The sequence below is a fragment of the Struthio camelus genome, chromosome 3 (genome assembly GCF_040807025.1).
Source record: "Struthio camelus isolate bStrCam1 chromosome 3, bStrCam1.hap1, whole genome shotgun sequence".
In the NCBI taxonomy this organism is placed as follows: domain Eukaryota; kingdom Metazoa; phylum Chordata; class Aves; order Struthioniformes; family Struthionidae; genus Struthio; species Struthio camelus.
In genome coordinates, this window is record NC_090944.1 from 67,310,095 (window position 1) to 67,328,707 (window position 18,613).

General features: G+C 38.3%; 1 protein-coding gene across 1 annotated transcript in view; it reads right to left on the reverse strand.

The window, feature by feature from the left end:
- Positions 1-18,613, reverse strand: part of TRDN (triadin) — a 238,734-nt gene that overhangs the window by 37,309 nt on the left and 182,812 nt on the right. The window contains exons 29-30 of the mRNA XM_068938174.1: positions 7,179-7,205; positions 5,940-6,017 (exon numbers count right to left, since the gene is read on the reverse strand). Coding sequence (XP_068794275.1) covers positions 5,940-6,017; positions 7,179-7,205 — 105 coding nt within the window. The remainder of the gene's footprint in view (positions 1-5,939; positions 6,018-7,178; positions 7,206-18,613) is intronic.

Consider the following 18,613-nt stretch of genomic DNA (forward strand, 5'->3'; position numbering starts at 1 on the left):
CAGGCCTCCACTTGGTGCAGTTTGGTTGACTTAAACTCCCCCCTTCTTGATCATCTCATTACTCTTCTCTTGTTTCCTCTCTTTTCCCTTACCTGAGCTCAAATCTCCCTCCATCTTTGAATATTCACATACCTCATCGTTTCTCTTTTCGAATGCACTTAAAGCACATTCAGCATGTATTTCTCCTTCCTCTCACTGACAGGCTGTTTACAGTCATATGCCTGTGACCCATTACCTTTTCCCCAAGACTTCTGCTGGGCATCAGATTCAAAGTGACACTGGTAGGGTGGAGGTCAGGCTAGGTCGGGTGAAGCCACCCTACTCATCTGAGCACCAGCTCACTAGAAACCCTCCTGGCTATTCTGCCTGCACGTGCACAAAGTAAGCTGCATGGCTCCTGCATAGGAGCTATGTTTCCAGTCTGGCAGCCAAAGATGTTTTTAAATGAGATAATGGATAAGTGACTGGGACCATCTACATGTTAGCAGATGCCCAGTTTGCCTGCTGCTGCATCTGCACACACTCAAAGGGTAAACCAGCTGCTTCTCTGTGGGGTCTACTGCTCTGGAACTCAAGTGTCCAGACTTGGATCTTTAACCCTAATTTGCACTCTGACTAAATATGTGGATAGCAGAGTATTTAGAAAGCAGATTCTTGAGTGGTTTCAACATAAATGACATTTCCTTTGAATTTAGTTGTAACTTACAGAGAACTTCTTTGCGAGGGCAGAGAGCAGACTCAACCTCTGAAGATTTTCCTCTGTGTCCTTTTCTTTTTTAACTTGCCCTCTGAGATTCCCAGAGGTATATAAATATCAAAGAGGCCTAAAAGGACATTTATCATGCCACACTTGACAGAGAAGCAGCCTTGCTACTGCTGCACGGTCCATTTCTCATCCGTAACATGGAAACATACGGCAAAGCAAGAATGCAAGCATGGACATGAAACGTAAAACAATTGTGGTTTATTTTTGTTTGTTTGTTTCTGAAAGGGGACTAGTATTAATGGGAGAATATACAGGGAAGGAAAAAATTCCATTGCTATTGATCTCTTCTTTTTTTGGAAATAAAACATAGCCCTGAATTGCTTTTTTCAATTGTTCTCTGTTAGGTGGTGATTTAATTTCTCTTCACTTGTATTAAGTTTAGGGCTTTTTTTTCCCCTTACTCAGCTATTGTTTTTTTCAGTTCCTTATGAGAGCAGTGCATTAAAAACTCTCATCTCCATTTCGTGGCTGTCTGTGAAACTAGAAATATTGTTATAGCACAACCAGCAGTTCGAAGCAGCAGCTTGTTCAGAAAAAGTATTCTCTTTCTGCTCTTAGATGAGCTTTAACATACTACCGGTGTATTTCATTGGTTTAGATTTGGGCTTTAAGTTTTCCATCTATTGACATACAGAGAAAAAAGCTCACTGAATTCAAATGTAGGCCCTGTACCATCCACTGGATTAATGACAAGTAAAGCTCAAAGTATTGGGAGTTTCTATTTCTTTGGATATCATCCAAAAAGTATGCATGCTATTCTGAACCTTAAACAGAACGGTTCTGCTTTTTTTTTAAATTCTGGTTGGAATTGATATCAAGTCCATCATAGGAGTCTTTGAATGTCTGGTCTGTTAAAAATTATGGATGGGACTTCCTTTTCAAAATGAATTCATTTCTGAAGATATTTTATTTAGCTGATCTTTTGATTATGGTAGAGTGTCTTTTGGACGGGGCGGTGGACTTCCTCTGGAAATAAATTCAATATTCTTTGGCATTTGGCCACCTCTATTCTCCAACCTAACTGAACAGCAGCTATTGATCTGCTGATTCCAGCGGAGAGCACCCTGAAGACTGCAACATCTCCTTCCCTGACAGATCTCCAGAAGGTGACTGTATAGCCTTTTCTCTGTGCATTGGTTGTAACCAGAAGGGAATCTGAAGGAACAGATCAGCAAAACTTAAAAGACAACACTCTCTACCAGAAAACATATTCCAAGAGATCAGGAAGCTTCACAAAATCATCTCAGTTCACCAGAACTTCCATATTAAGAAAAGCAGTGAACAAATTCTGATAATGCCAAACAAGGTATTATGGCAACAACAGAAGAAATATTTCAATTTTTCATTTTATAATGACTATCTAATTTCTCATTTACTATTTCTGGTAATTATAGCATGAGGAATTTGTCAAAATAATGAAATATTTTGGAGCCCCCCAAAAACCACAAAGTCCAAGTTCTTTTTTTGTGAATATGTCTGAAAATTTCAGGCTTTGTTCTGATTTTGAATAAGGCCAAAGCTTAAAGTCCTGACATTTTTCATTGCAGAGAATTTCTTTCCTCTGCAGAGCTCTAATTTTGCAGCACTCCAAGCATTAATATTCATTTTTGTTCTGATGTATCTAATTTAAATAGAAAAAAATAAAACTGCAAATAGATCTCTCCATGTTTCAGGCAGCTTCAGAAGAATTACATCAGGAATTAATTCTCTTACTTTACCTGCTCACACACATACACACAAAACCCTCTGTAATTTAAAAATTTCCCTATAGGATCAATATATTTTCTGAAATTCTCTGGCTTCTCACTCACATGATACTTCTTAATCTGATGGCAGGAAGTATAGGAATAATAGTTTAACACTCCTGCAAATCAAGATAAAAGGCTACTGCTTTGCGCAGAATAAGGGTTTTATAACTCAGTCTGCTAACTGAAGAGCACTAGTTGGCACACAGCAGGCAGAAGAACTGTTACCACCCCAGTCATCAACTGAAACTGAAAACAGCCATTGCTCTCCGAAGCAGCCATTAATCACCAGAGAAAAGGTCTTTTACACTAAAGGAAATTTAGCTAGTTTTTTCGTTCTTTCTTACTTTCTTTTTTTCTTTCTTTCTTCAAGCATTTAAATTCCAAGGGCTTTAATCTGGAATATACTATGCTATAGCATAGCTATGCAAGCTCCTCCTCAGTCTGATCTACTTGCTTTGTGACAGGATGCTCTACTGCTTGCAAATGCCTTGCCATGGAAATTTGTTTATACACTGAGATCTGGCCGGTCACATAGCTAGTATTCATTTCGCTCTGCTCAGGGGGCGAGCGACGGGGTGACTGTGGCTCGTCAGCCGTGATGCTCTGCCAGGTTGCACTGAGCTGGAGCTGGGCAGCTTCCGGACAGCTTCCTCTCCAGGGGCGTGCGTGCCTTGGCAGAAATGAGCTGAAATGCTCCATGAGTTTTTGCAGTCCTTGTAGGCTGCATTCAGCTCACGGCCGATGCTGTCCTTCAGCTGCCTACACCCTGGTGGAGCCCCTTGGAGTGAAAAACCCATCACAGACGGAGATTGGAAAGGCAGGTGGAAGCTGGCAACAACCTTCTCCGTGTCACAGGCTCTTCAGAGCTCAGCTTGGCCACAACCCGAGGGACAGCTGGTGTGGGAGTCTCCAGTCTCACCTTGTCATTTAGGCTTGGGATAAATTCTCTGAGGGACAACAGGGACGAGGCAAGCATAGCCTTTGTGTCTCCGTACAAGATTTTCCGAAAGCAGACCAAAGTCCTCATTAGCAGTTAGTACATAAAAAGTGGTCAATGAGGCAAAAAAAAAAAAAAAAAAAAGCCAGACCTCTCTATCTTTGAAGATTGGAGTGAGGAACATTGTTGGTTTTTTTTTTTTTCCCTATTGGCTCAGAAACAGCAGCGCAACTTCCCTAATTCAGCTACCCAAGGCGGTAAAATCTGGTAGGAAACTTGAAAATGTCTGTGAAATACCCAGCTTACAAGCAGAATATTCTGCTAGAAAGCATAGAAGAAAAATAATAAATGCATAGGAGAAATTGTTATCCTTCAAAAAATTAATTCAGGAAAAAAAGCATGATGGAAAAAAGGCTGACTTTTCTATTGAAAAAGTAGGCTTTTAAATTAGTTCATCTGATCACTTATTCATGAATACTTCATTTTTATGCAAAGCTTGGTCTTTTGCAAGCAGTAACGTTGTCAGCACAGGTTGATGGGACACTGATATCTGCTTTTCAGCATGCACTGTATCGAGTAAGACCACTCAGAGCTGAGTTTTCAGCCGAGTTTTCCATGAAAATATCCTTTTAGCCTCATTGCTGCACATTAGGACAAACTGACTGTTTTTCTCTTCAGTAAATCATGCAGCAATGGCTAGTGATGAGGCACATGACCCTGGTTTGAAAGGGGTCTAATTTAATTCATTGCAGCCACTAGTAGTTGGATATTACTTACAACTTACGTGAGTGCAGAGTCAAGCCAAGAATTTTTTAGTTACAGAATCACAGAATCACAGAACAGTCAATGTTGGAAGGGACCTCTGGAGATCATCTAGTCCAACCTCCCTGCTCAAGCAGGGTCCTCTAGAACATGTTGCACAGGACTGTGTCCAGGCGTGTTTTGAATACCTCCGGGGAAGGAGACTCCACCACCTCTCTGGGCAACCTGTTCCAGTGCTCTGTCACCCTCACAGTCAAGAAGTTTTTCCTCAGGTTCAGATGGAACTGCCTGTGCTTCAGTTTGTGCCCGTTGCCTCCTGTCCTGTCACTGGGCACCACGGAGAAGAGTTTGGCCCCATCCTCTTGACACCTTCCCTTTGGATATTTGTACACATTGATGAGATCGCCTCTCAGTCTTTCCTTCTCCAGGCTGAACAGGCCCAGCTCTCTCCTATGAAGAAAGGCTGAGAGATGCTCCACTCCCCTCGCCATCTTGGTAGCCCTCCACTGGACTCTCTCCAGCAGAGAGAGCTTTTCATCCACCCGGATGCAGAGCTCCACACATTCTAGTTGCTCCCTCACATAAAGAGCAACTCCACCACCTCGCCTTCCTGGCCTGTCTTTCCTAAAAAGCACATAGCCATCCATGACAGCATTCCACTCATGTGAGCTATCCCACCATGTCTCTGGAACGGCAATGAGATCACGGCCCTGCGACCACACACAGATCTCTGACTCTTCCTGCTTATTCCCCATGCTGCAAGCATTGGTGTACAGGCATTTCAGAGAGCCCGTCGAGCATGTCAGCTTCCCAGGAGAGGTGCAAGAGGAGCCTCCACAGCCATGTTCCATGCTGCCTCCCCTGGCTGCATGCATCCGCTGGAGGCATCCTGACTTGAGCAGTGTTTTACTGAGTACCCTGCCACTATACCACTCCCCTTCCCCATCTTGCCTAGTTTAAAGCCCTCCGTACCAGGCTGGCCAATCTGTTGGCAAAGACACGCGTGCCCCGCTTGGTAAGGGGGATCCCATCTCTCCCCGTCAGCTGGTGATCTTCAAACAGGGTCCCATGGTCATAGAAACCAAAGCCCTGCTGCCAACACCAGCGGCGCAGCCAGTTATTAACTTGGAAAACTCGTCTACTCCTCCTCCCGTCCTTCTCCCTCACAGGCAAGATTGAGGAGAAAACGACCTGGGCTCCCAGACCCTTGACCACCAGCTCCTGCTCAGCTCTTGGTCTTTTGGGACACAAACAGTAGGCTGGCTGTGTTCAGCCTATACATATACATATGCATATGCATATGCATACGCATACACATACACATACACATAAAACCCAGTGAGGTTATGTCCTCTCCCTTTTGGGGACTGGGATTACTTCATGTAACAACTGGTTGTCCACAGAAAAGGCTATGATGGGGTAATTCCAGATACTTGTCTTTGATTTACAGACACTTCCCAACACTGAAAACTGGGTTTCACTGACAGTTTTTAAGCCATACCTATCAGTGTTAGAAAGACAGTCACAGAAACTGTGAAAAATTGTGAAAGCAGAATCCTGTTATTTAAATTTCACCCTCATTTTTCTTCTCCCAGCTCTGAAAAAGCCAGTGACAAAAAGCAAAATAAACAATGCTTAGCTGAAGAAAAACTCCGAGTTTTACAGACCACACAAATCCCTATTGAATAGAGCCTGGAATAACTGGAAATTAAGTTACAAAACGCACCTGACTTAGCTTGAGAAACAGTTTTTTCATGTTTAACAGCTTGAGAAACAGTTTTTTCATGTTTAACAGGATCATGCTCTGTAAATCAGAAGAACCGATATGTTAGAGGGCTTTTTAATTTTTCAAAGACTCAAAAAAAAAGATTCTCATTATTATTTTAAGAGATGACTTTACATTACGTATTAGCATTTGACTTGAGAATAATTTTTTTTGATATAAATCTTTTTTGAAAAAAAGATGCTTGGTTAAAAGAAAATTTTCTTTCTCAAACTGAAAATAATATCAAAGAAAAATTGTGTTTGATTTTTTTTTAATGTGATTTAAGAAATCGCAAGATTCTATTCAGTGTTTTTTAAAGAAATTTCATATAATTTCTAAAATCATTAAGAGAGTCTACTACTTATTTTGATTAGTATCACTTATCTTTAATAAGGAAAATCTCTCCTTGATGTTTATATAGAAAGTGTGGAAGTATTTTATTGCAACAGAAGTGGAGTACTGTTCGGTAAAGAAGAAAAAATGAAAGTTCAGTATATTATATAAAGGAAAAGTAGTTTTCCATATTCCTCTGTCAGTCTGGAGTTACTTGTCTGGAATATGTGCTACTTCTATAAATATGCTGTGAAACAGTAAAAAGATTATAAAATTATATAAATGAATTATAAAATTAAACAGTTATTAAATTGTATTAAAATATAAACTGTATGCAATATTGTGCTACTTAAAAATAGTGAGATATCCACAAAATAACATTATGAGATAGAAAAGCAAGTGGAATTTCAGAAGAAATGTGAAAAAATCGTTTCATTCTGAAATTCTGTTTCATTCATTTATAGCAGCTTTTTCTAATTTGTGTAGCAAGTGAGATCTGCAGAAAACCAAGAGGTAAATCTCTTTATTGTCTGGATCAGAGACCTCACCAGAGAATACCCTTTCTGGTCGCTGTGTCCCTTGATTCTTTCCAGTGGAAACCTGGCCATGGAGATACAGGGGAAAAGACAGGCACTGTCCCAGCAAGGAACTGGAAAATAGTTTCATGCACACTGGGATCTGTGAAACACACCTGGGTTCTGCATTACAGACAGAGTCAGTGAAAATGAGGTTCACAAGTCCAAATTTCCTGTGAGCCAGCTTGTGTTGATGATTCTCATCTTTAGCTGTTAAAACTTTGACAACATAAAAACATATCTCCCTCCTAAAAGCAAAAGTAATAATATTCTTTATCAACTTTTTACTTACTATGTTCATGTTGTTTCTCTATGGTAGCTAGAAGTAAAAAAAGAAAAAGAAAAAGAGCACCTTTTAATATGCTTAGGACTGTAATGCAGGATTTAATGTATTTATTCATGATGTTTGTAGGCAGGTAACACAAGCCTTCAGGGATATCTATACTAAAATGAGCAACAGTTAGCGTATTCTTACTTATACTACCTGCTGCAGACACCTAACCGAAGCAGGTAGTTAAGGAACGTAGGCGCCACTTGATACAAATACCCCTAGGAGGTTCTTCACATCCTTGGTGGGCTGAATGGCCCGCACTAAATAGTGTTTCTTTCAGCTGACTGTACGCCGAACCTAGGGCAACCACAGTGCTAAGTGAGGTGCTCCACCTGAGTAGAATGGAGTGCCCCTAACCACGCAGGGTAAATTCAGACCATGAGTTGTTCAATAGCGGGCAAACCAGACAAACGATTTTAAGCTAAGTGTGGAAGTGATGCTTAAGGCAATCTATATCAGATCTGTAAGAGTCCCTCACAATTTCACCTCCTCTAGTAAGGTTAGTGAGTTTTAGATTGATGCAGTGACACTCCAAGGACTAGGAAGACGTCTTTGAAAACATAATTAATGCAATTCTGAAACAAATGTACTCAGGACTTCAGTACCTCACCTTTGTAACTTAATGCCATTTCATTTTCCACATTTTTCCAGGCAAATTAGATGAGATAAAAAAGAAAATGTAACTTATGCTTTCCATTGACCTTAAGAGAACAAACACTTCTCAGGTAAAGAGAGAGCTCAAGGAGCCATACCCAATACTGCTATTGGTGCTACAAAAAGAAAAGTGTTGCCAGTGCCAGCTGGACTTTTCTTCATTACTTATACAAGGCAGATGTTGTTTTAAAGAGAATCAGTGCTCTGCCACTCGTATATAACAGTCTGCCATGTATGAAAGAGAGTAATTCCCACAGCGAGACGCAGCAATGAGCTGCTTGGTGGGCCCAAAACACAGGCTCTGCTCCCTTGAGCTCCTAGACTGTGATTCACTGAGCTCCTGAGCTCCCTGTCAGGGCAGAAAGTAACTCATGTGCAGCTGGGGCTTTGTTCTATTTGTTTGCCCTGAAGTGAAAAACCACATGGTTACACTGTTAAGAATTCTTGGATTTCCTTAAACCTTCAGAGTAATACTTAAAAAAATCCCAAGAGTGGTGAGATTGTTCCCAAATGGAAATGCTCGTCTGTCTTCCTTGCACAGCTGTCATTCTGTAATCTAACTGCTACCTGTCTACTCATTCACTCCCATTTTACAACCAGTCTCTACTTAATCCACGTTGTTGCATTTAAAGAGATAGTGATTGGAGATGGTGTGTAGAACAGAACAGAAATAAGAGAGCATTTGGGGGCGGGGGAGGGTAACAGAGACTAAAGATACAAACTTTATACTTGCTCCCAAGTGAGGAACCGGAGATAAGAAACAGCAGAACAACATGGATCCTATGACAAAGGCACATTTGCTATCTTTATGTGTATAAGTAAACCTTCTTGTAAGTTTAGGCTCAACTGTTTTGCCTCAAAACCCCCCCAACACAAAAAGTATGTCCCTAAACAACATAAGCTTAGATAAATTTTATTATAATTAAAGACTTTCCATGAAATATATCTGAAAATTGGAAAATAAATTTACTTTATGTTATGCCAAGTAAGATAGAGACACAGTAAGATAGAGAGGCTGATCCAGCTATGAATTTCAATTTACAAAAGGAAATTCATGACAAGTATAACTTCAGAAATGTGTATGATGACTGATATAACTATCAAAGAACACCATGTTGGGTTACAATACCTTCAAAAAATCTCTAATAATGATCAGAGGTATGTAATGTATGAATAAGGACAGAATTCATTTACAGACTCTTTACTGACATGACTTAATCAATTTTATAAATCGGCTTTCATTATAGCACCCTTTTCCCACATCTCCAATTTGTTTTAAAACACTAAAGCCAAAACAAAAGGTGTGAGGCCAGTGTACTCACTTCATTTTTTCTGCTGATGAATATAAGTCGTGGAGGGTGCTTAAGATTCCCCTGAATTCATGCAGAAAGCAATAAGAACTCAGCCCAGGTCTGGTTGCTCAAGTTTAGGAAGCTAACTGTGTTGCCCTTGTCCACATTTTCCACAGAGTTAATAACTGGCCAAATCTATATAATGCCAGTATCCAGCCAGAAATTGAGTGCTGAGGTTCTTGATATGAAACTAAACATCTGGCCTTCTTTTTTCTAGCATAACATAGCAAATATGGATATAAGCCAACCAGAGACTTTTCTACTGTGCATTTTCACACACACACACACACAGAAAAAGACTTTCTAGAATTAAAAGTTTTCACAGGATGTGTTAGGTATACCGAAATGTGTCCATATCTTATTGGAAAACAATTGAAGTGAACTTTTGAGGGGGTCTGTTGGCCATAAATATAAGCATTTATGCCAGACCTACTATGATTTTAGTCAGTTCAACATTAAGTCATATCTTTCTGATGCATCATATTATCTTATCAAAGATGCAACTAAATGACTTATGCAACCAACAGAAACCCCAAAAATGAAAAACAAGAACCTTAGTCTGATTTTTACAGTATTAGAATAATCCATAATACAGATATTCTGATTTTTAGCCTACTCTTAGTGAAAAAAGGAAGATAAAGGATAAATGTCAATGACCTAGTCAGACTTTCTAGAATCTAATTATTATATATTAAACAGTATATAGCCTAAAGGATAAGAGATGAAAGGCTATGTTCTACTGTTCTCATTCACTCTGTCTTGCACTGAAAGCAAAGTAATTCTATTCAGACACTATCTTTAAATAATATTTCTTTATATAGTGTTTAGTTAAGTTGTGGAACCCCATGCTGCAAGGATGCATGGATGCTGAAAAGTTTCATCATTTCAGAAAATGAGTAGATAAATTAGAGGAAAATCTGCAAAGAGCTATAATCGTTTCTGGCTTAGGAAGTCCCTGAGCTGAGATCACAGGAGGCTACAAGGCTCTGCTACGTGCTTGTTTTACTGCTGTACTCTTCCCTAGGCATTTATTATTTTGACCAGTGATGGAGATAGGATGTTGGATTAGATGAATCCTTGGTCTCACTTTAAACAGCCATTTTGATATTATTAGTTAGAGGGAATACCTACTAGGTAAATAACTGTGCCTTTTTTTTTTTTTTTTGGTGGTAATGTTAGAAAAATCCTAAGTCCTAAGGAAGTGTTTTATCTTCATTTGTTTAACACTTAAGCCATATTAGAGAAGGAGAAAGATCAGATTTGGATCTAATAAAAGCAGATGGAACTTTGGTGAAATAATTGAAGCTACGTAAGACCTGGATGTGATGAATGGAAATTATCTAGTTCTATCCCCAGATAAAATGTTTTTTAAAATTATTTTTTGTTATTGTCAATTAATCTTGGTAATCAGGCTTGATAGTTCTCTTGCTATTTTTCACATTCACTTCAAAATTTGTTTGACTCTTGCTGCTATTCTGAATGCCAGAAGGGTATTAATTACATGCAGCACATTTTTGTAAATTAGCTTCAGATATGTGTTCGGAAAAGAAACCCTCCGGTTTATTGAAACATAAATTGGTAAGACTAAAAGCAGAACATGCTTTTTTTGTGATAACATGTCTATATTCCATCTGGATAACAGCCATTTGCTATTTAGAAAGCAAATATGTTTGTGAGTGTGCACATTCTTCAAGCAAAGAATGTATTGTGCAGGAAATGGAAATAAAACTAGAAACATTTGTTTTAGTGAAGAAATAATAATACACGTTAGAGCTGAGATAATTATTTTTTTATTGTGTTGTTTCATGTATATTATAAATAAGGAAGTTACTTTCCATTAGCTGAATACTTCTTACTAAAGCAAGCACAAGACTTTTAAATAGGATTTGATTTGGGCATTAGAGGAATCTAGTCATGACATTGTAACAAGAACATCTGTAACAACGTTACAGATCAAAAGGTGTATCAAGATCAACAGGAGTCTTTTCATGGAATTCTCAGGATTTGTCCTTAAAACTTACGGTTTATACATCAGGAAAAAGGAGAAAACTTAGATTCTCTTATTCCAGCTAGCTAACTCCATTGTCCTCGAAAAGTAACTCTAGATAAACTAGGAAATGGGCTTTGGACAAACTAACAAACACTGCCACTTCAAAACTCAGTGGGCATACTGCAGTCTTCAAGGGCTTAATATGCCACCTCTTTCTGCCTGATAACCAAAGTCCTTTTAATTTAAGGATGAATCAAGTAATTTTATCCTAGTCAGGGCAAGGTTCTTCAGACTGTGGAGAAACTGCGTTATCAAAAAAGCAAGTAGAATAAAACATTCCTTTTATTTGGCTGACACAAAATACCTTAAATGAAAACAACTTTGGGAAAAAATGTTATAATTAATGTTAATTAATCACCCTATTCAAGAGCAGCTTCCCACTTTTATGAAGTTATTGCCTTCCTATATAATTCAAAGGAGGCAACCAAATGTCCCTGTATGTTTTCCAGTTCAGTAGACTTGATCCCTCATATCTGCCTGTGTCCTCCTCAAATCCTGCTGGCCACGGAGAGCTGTGAATGCTAGCTAAGCAGCTGGTAGACTGATTATGCAGAAAGACCAGCCTAATGAGCATATGTCTAACAAAACAACTCCTCACAAGACAGATCACTTGCAGGAAGTTTCCTATGAAGAGAATAGCTTAGGCTCTCCCTGTCCCCAGCTCTACATTAGGAAATTGCCTTACAGTATGCGGCCAACAGTACCGTATGAAAGGGTCAAAGTAAAGAGAATAAGAAGGGTGTGGTGGTGGTAGTGGAGGGTGGACAGAGAGGAGCTAATGTATGATTATTTTAAAGAGCATACTTCATAAGCTTTGTTTTCACAGAATCTCTTAATTTCATTCTGAGTCCCTTTTACATTATTTTAAACCTGGCATTCTCCAGGGTATTTATCCTGACTTCTACTCATTAAGGAAGTATTATCCCACATGAACAAGACAGATACAAACTACCAAATGATTTGTCTTAGGCTGTCTGGAAGGTTTGCAGTGCAGCAGAGAAGTGAACTTGAGCTTCCAGCTAGCGCTCTTTCTGTTATTTATTAGCAGCAAGTTCATCTTGGGCTGTGCAGCACTACAGCCCTCCTCCTTGGACTGCTGTTTCAGCATGATTCGTTTGACTGATGGTGACAATAAGGGTAAACTGCTAAGGTTAAAATCCCCTAAAATGCCATGATTTGCCATTACAATTAATAATTAACCATTGCTACAAGAGCCTGTAACACCTAGAGCAGACTGATCCTGTTATTAGCGCTTTCCATCAAAAAGCTGACAGGCTGCTCTCATAACTTCTTCTGCCTTATTTCCGTTACCATAGTTGCCTGTTCCAATATATCTGCCTTCATACAGATAGCATGTTTATGTTCTTGCTGTTTGATTTGCCATATACCTCAGGGCTGGATAGTGAAGAATGAGCTGACTCTTGGTTTTGCAGGATTTTGCTGCTGTTGTCTACAATAGTTTATTTTTTAAGATTTATTTTTAACTGTTAATTCAAGAATACTTTATATAACTGGGAAAAACAAAAAAGTAGTCCAGAGAGAGGAGGCAAAAGAGAAACTTTAGCATGGAGTAAATAATAATGGAAATAGCAAAGAAGTACAGACACTTCCAACATTTTTAAAATGATTTTTAAAGAGAGGAATTGCTTCAGCTTGAATCTGAGATGCGTGCCTGTAGGGAGCATCAGTGATGATCCCAATCTTTCTCTATTTCCCAGTTTGTCAGTTAAACAACTAAAACACCCTGGGAAAAGTATGTCTTGGTGAAACACAGCAATCTCATACGATAGCACTAAAAGTTAATGTCTTAAAAGCAGTATAAGCCTTAAAATCCCAGGAGGACAAATCTTCCATCGATGGAGCTAGAAAGAATGCAACAGCAGTCAAATGCAGGTGAGGTACATGTGCTGTATGAATGCATTTAGTCTTTTGGCACGTGTGCTGAAAGGCCTGAAGAACGCCCTCCAAATAACGCTCTCAGCTCCTGTTGTTTTCATGTGCTCGTCCCTAAATTATGTGATGAGAACATGCAGATCAGGGAGAATATACTCAACAAGCCTTTATTTTTAGTAACATCTAAGAGTTAGCTTTATGTTTGCTTATAACTAAGGCAAAATATAGCCAAGCTCAAGCCATACTTTATTCCAACACAAATTATTAAATCAGTAAAGGTAGCTGAATGAAGTAGTGCAGACTGAGATATGTAGGTTGTTAGCGTGATGGCCTAAAGATTCCCAGTGAATTTATTTTGAATATTAACACTAGTTTATACCAAAAACAGTATTGTTCGCTGTTCTATATAGATAATTAGAACCCAAAGTGGCACCTTTTCCAGCTGTTGTTAATCATTAATATTTGAATCTTAGGTGTTAATCTACATCACTGGGTCTAGATTTCATGGGAATACTTTGACTATGTACTTTTTTGTTGAGTTCTTTATTAAAAATGAATTGATTTCACATAAGAGCGTGACAGATGGAAGTCCAAATATTTTCATATGTTATTAAATAACTGTAAAATAGAGACCATCAAGACAAGAATAAAATGACCTCATGAAAAGCTAGAGGAGAAAGACTTCAGAGGAGTGATTAGTTGATATGAGGAGTGGAGAACAATGACAAATTATTAGCCTTTGAGAAGATGGACTTTTCCCACGGTATTACCCAAACTAATGTGGTGATTGAAACAGAGGGCTAATGACTAGCTAGCTTCTAGAGGCAGAACATCCTGAGTCATCTTCATTCCCCACGAAATGCTGCTGATCACTGTTTTTGCTTTAACTATAACTTTGTAAGAGCACATATCTGAAAATGATGTCTCCATAGATAAAAAAGGAAATGAAGATTACCACTATAAGAACAGTTAATTGTGGAACTGCATCTGAGTAGCATACCTCTGAGTATTTATTTGCAACTATCTTCTCAGAGGACAATAAAGTAATAGTTTATCCCCTTGGGAAATTTTTAGCCAATTAACTATGTGTTGTACAGATATCCAGGTGTTTAGGCATATTACGCTGACTGACAGATGAAAGTATTGCTAACGTCTTGTCAGCGTACATGTATTACACCTAACTTATAGTAACACCTCAGGCTACCAATTATACGGATCACTTTTTCTTCAGAAATCACACCTGTTTCATGATCATTACAATACAAGCCTAACTGCCTCCATTTATTGGTAGCAGGGGCTGAATAAATTACTGTTGTATTTCAAGGCAACTAAGAATGATTCACACAAATTGTAATCATAACTGCAATTGAAACACTATGCAAGATCTATAAATGTAAATTGCTTTGCAAGTTTGCAGTTAAATAAGACACAAGTCTTTCTGCAATTTAAAAGTATACTCTGAATTTTAAAAGCATATTCTGCATTGAGTGGATTACGAAGGTGTAACCAACGGCAAGGTTTAGGTTAAATCCTTCTGAGAAGCAAATTGTGGATAGTTTTTCAAAACATTGACTTAAAGTTAGCATCATAAATTGTACGTGCCTTGAGCACACTTTAAAAAATAGGTCCTAGGGAGCTAAACATGGATTTTCAGCTAAACACGGATTTTCAGCTTAATGCTAAGCATTTGAGATAACACATTTGAATTAGTGCCTCCATCTCAGCACAGTGAAAGTAGATATTTGATCAAATATTAAGGTCTAGAAACGACTGCCTGATTTTGCTCACCTCTCCTCTCTTTTCCTGTTACGTTCTTAAAAGAGAAAAAAAAAATCAAATCAAAAGATTTTGAGAGGCTTGTTAAAATAATTAACAATAAACTGTCCTAACTTTCATTGCAATTTGTTTTCTATTTTTTTCTCAGTATTTTTACCATGATCTCCATTTTTTTAATTGCAAATTTTATGTTTGATTGATCCAAATATATCTACTATATTTAATTAGATCTCTAGAGTGTGTGCGGGGTAGGGGGTGAATCTCACCAAATCAGCAAAAAATTATTTGTCTAAACCCGAACTATGTTCCTTATTATAGACAATTCAGAAATATAGGTATCTCTGAAGGGCAATTCAATGCATCCTGACAAAGTTATTTAAGACAGAGATGCATCACTCTCAGGAGTTGCTCCGTGTAAAGGGACACTAGGGTGAATACCTTCAACTTGGATGGATAGCTTCAGACATCTATATTATATGAGGCAAGACTCCTTCTTAACGTTATTTCATCTGTGGATCTCAAAAGTGCTGTGAAATGATGAATTCAGGGAAAATCCAGCATCTGGATTGGTCTTGAAGCCCAGCACACTTTGCATTCTTCTGCTTACTTTTCTATTTACATTGAATGGGTACTCTGGAGGTTGTAGCGCGGTCATGTCTTACCCTACCTGGCATATTTGAACCGTGGAAAGTACTTGAGCCTTGTCCCTGAAGATACAATCATCACTTAACAGAAATTGTATATTTGATCATTAAGTCTCATATAACCCTGCAAAATGGACATTAATTATTTATAACCGCTCAGATAGTTGAGATATGGTAAAAAGAGGTCAAGAAAACTGAAGATAATTGATGGAGAATTTTCAGAGCTTTTTCTATATTCCATGCAAATTCTACCTGCATAAACATTCTTTGAACATGTCTGGTTGCTGCTGCTTCAGCATGAAAATCAAAGCTTCCCCATCTTTTTAAATATATAACCACAGTTATCTATTAAATGAAAAATATCTTTAGGTAGGCATAGATTTACATTGAAGAATACCATGTCTGTGGCTTAAGTCTCCTGTAAAATGTTCTTCCATCATATAAAAACACCACTATTTTGCTTTAATTCTCATTCAGAACGACTACGTTAACTATTAGTTCATAGATCCGGGCTCCATCTTGTGGCTAATTCAATGGCTGCTACCTCTCGAAAGATTCCTACCTTAATGTGCAGTCAAAATAGCACTGCTAATTTAAACAGCACGGCAGTATGTATGCGAGGATGTTTATTGTTTCCTCATAAGTAACATTGAAATTATGACACTACTTTAAGAAAATACTTTCAAAGAACATTTCTACTTTTGTCTTTTTAGGAATATACATCCTGTTAGGAGCATGTGTAATACACTTTACACTCATGGAATTAGGTGGTACATTTTCTTATGCTTTGAGGCATGTTCATAAACTACACAATGAAGATGTGGTTTATATGGCTACAGAGGCATTTTCAGCTGCACAGGAATCCCACAGTGCTGTGGCCATTTGCTTTATGAATAAGGCCACCTTCCAGTTTTTCTGGTTGACACAAAAGCTAAGTAGTTCTGAAATACAGTAATGCACAGTTCTTTTTTCAGTTTGGAGAGTACCTTGATTTTTTACACACATTGAACAGGGACACTGCTGTGTCTTGGCCAGTTTATACCACACTCTATATGCAGACCAGCATTCCAAACAATGGATAGGGTCTTCTTAACAGGAGTAATTGAAAGAAATTGTCCTCTACTTGACTGGCAAAAATCTGTCATTTGGCGCTCCAGTGTATATGAATTACCCATTTTCTGCATTTGTTTGGTATTAGCTGCACTTAGATTATATGCAGATTTGCTACACCATGATGCCTCATTGGAAAAAGGTCCAAATGTGATTCTGCATAATCTTCTGTCAGTTTATCTTTGATGAAATTTATAGGCTGAATGTATTTTCAACTTTTAAAAACTGTTAAATTAATTTAAGAGAAAGGTGCTGGAGTGATAATGCTGAAAATCCTAACTAAAATCATGCTATCATTGACAGGGAGCTAGATTTTGCATCTCATTAGCTTACCAGTATTCGTAAGAACCATAGATTTAATCTATAGACTATAGTCTATATAGACAATGAGACTCCCCCAGAAGATACCTACGCCTAATTAGACGCTCATTGAACTTGCTCTGTGAAGACTTGCTCTCTCTCTCTCTTTCATTAGCTCTGGGGTTCCTAGAGAAATCAGCTTTTGAGCAACCCAGCTAGGTGACTGACATTAAACAATGACATGGTCCTTCTTGCACATGTGCATGTGGGTGTGTAATCCAGACCATGTGATGGTTAAATCCTGTTTAGGCTCTCTAGATATGATTGCACTACAATCCCTGAATTATCAAATCATCCCAGGTGGGCAGGACCTCAGGAGGTCTCAGCTCCAACCTCATGCTCAAATCACGGTCAGCACTTAATTCAGACCAGGTTGCCCAGGGCTTTGCCTAATTAGGTCTTGAAAACCTCTGGGGATGGAGACAGTATAACTTCTCTTTGCAACCTGCTCCAGAGCTTGACCATCCTCATGATCAATTTTCTTTCCCTTTTTTTTCTTTATTCAGGTCAAAACCTGTCCTGCTTTATTTCATGACCATTATGTTCCATGCATCCTCCACGTACCTTTTGGAAATATAAAATTCCTGTTTAAATGTAATATATTATTAACATTTTTTTCTTTTAAAAATAGCATTTTAAATTGCAAAATGTTAACATTTTTAGTTATTATAGCTCTGTTTATCATTCACATTTTTTTCTATAGAGGATTCCAGTGAAATCTGTGTAATTCACATAGCCTTGAAATTTCCAAGGTACTGCATATTACTCTAAAAGGAGTTCTCTATCTATCACAGATCGTTAAAGGGCTGCTGGGTTTGAAAGGGTACTCTGAAGCTAATGGGCTTTATCTCACAACACCAATATCTCTGTCTATTTTAATTCACTTGAAGTGCTGCTTGCAATGCTCTGAATTATGAGCAAGAGTTAAAATTTTTCATGTGCTTGCAGTAAAATTTGCCTGTGGGGATTTTAGGAAGTTCCTTCTTCATGCAAAGGGTTGCTACCTCTTGCCCTTTAGAAAATGACAACTTTTTATACATTCTTGTGACAGCTCCTCTATCTTACATGTGTTGAAATAAGGCATAACATGATGCTGGGAGCTGAAGCTGACTTTATTTTCCAGGACTTCAGTCACAAAGTCTTAGAGAGCTAACCTTTCAAACAGAAGTGGCTAATGCATCATTTTCATGCACAGATTGTGCCTAACAATTCCTTGTTAGTAATATTCACGCTAGGAGGAATCAATGAAACGCATAAGCTTCCTCCAGCTTAATTTTCTTCTTTTCTGTCTCTTTCAAATGCCTTCATGTCTGATTTATGCTATATACAGAATGCAGCATCAATAGAAAGTGTCATTCCATCTTCCTCTCTTCTCTTTTCGTGATGGCTTGTCATTCTGTATTGCTCATGATTCTTGCTTTTATAGATAAGGGGTGTGTATAAGAATAAGAAGGAATAATTGCAGAAAGCTTCATACACAGTACAGTACATGCAGTATGATTCGCATGAGAAATGATAAAGTGTTATTTGAGCTTGTGCATGCTACTAGCACGATAT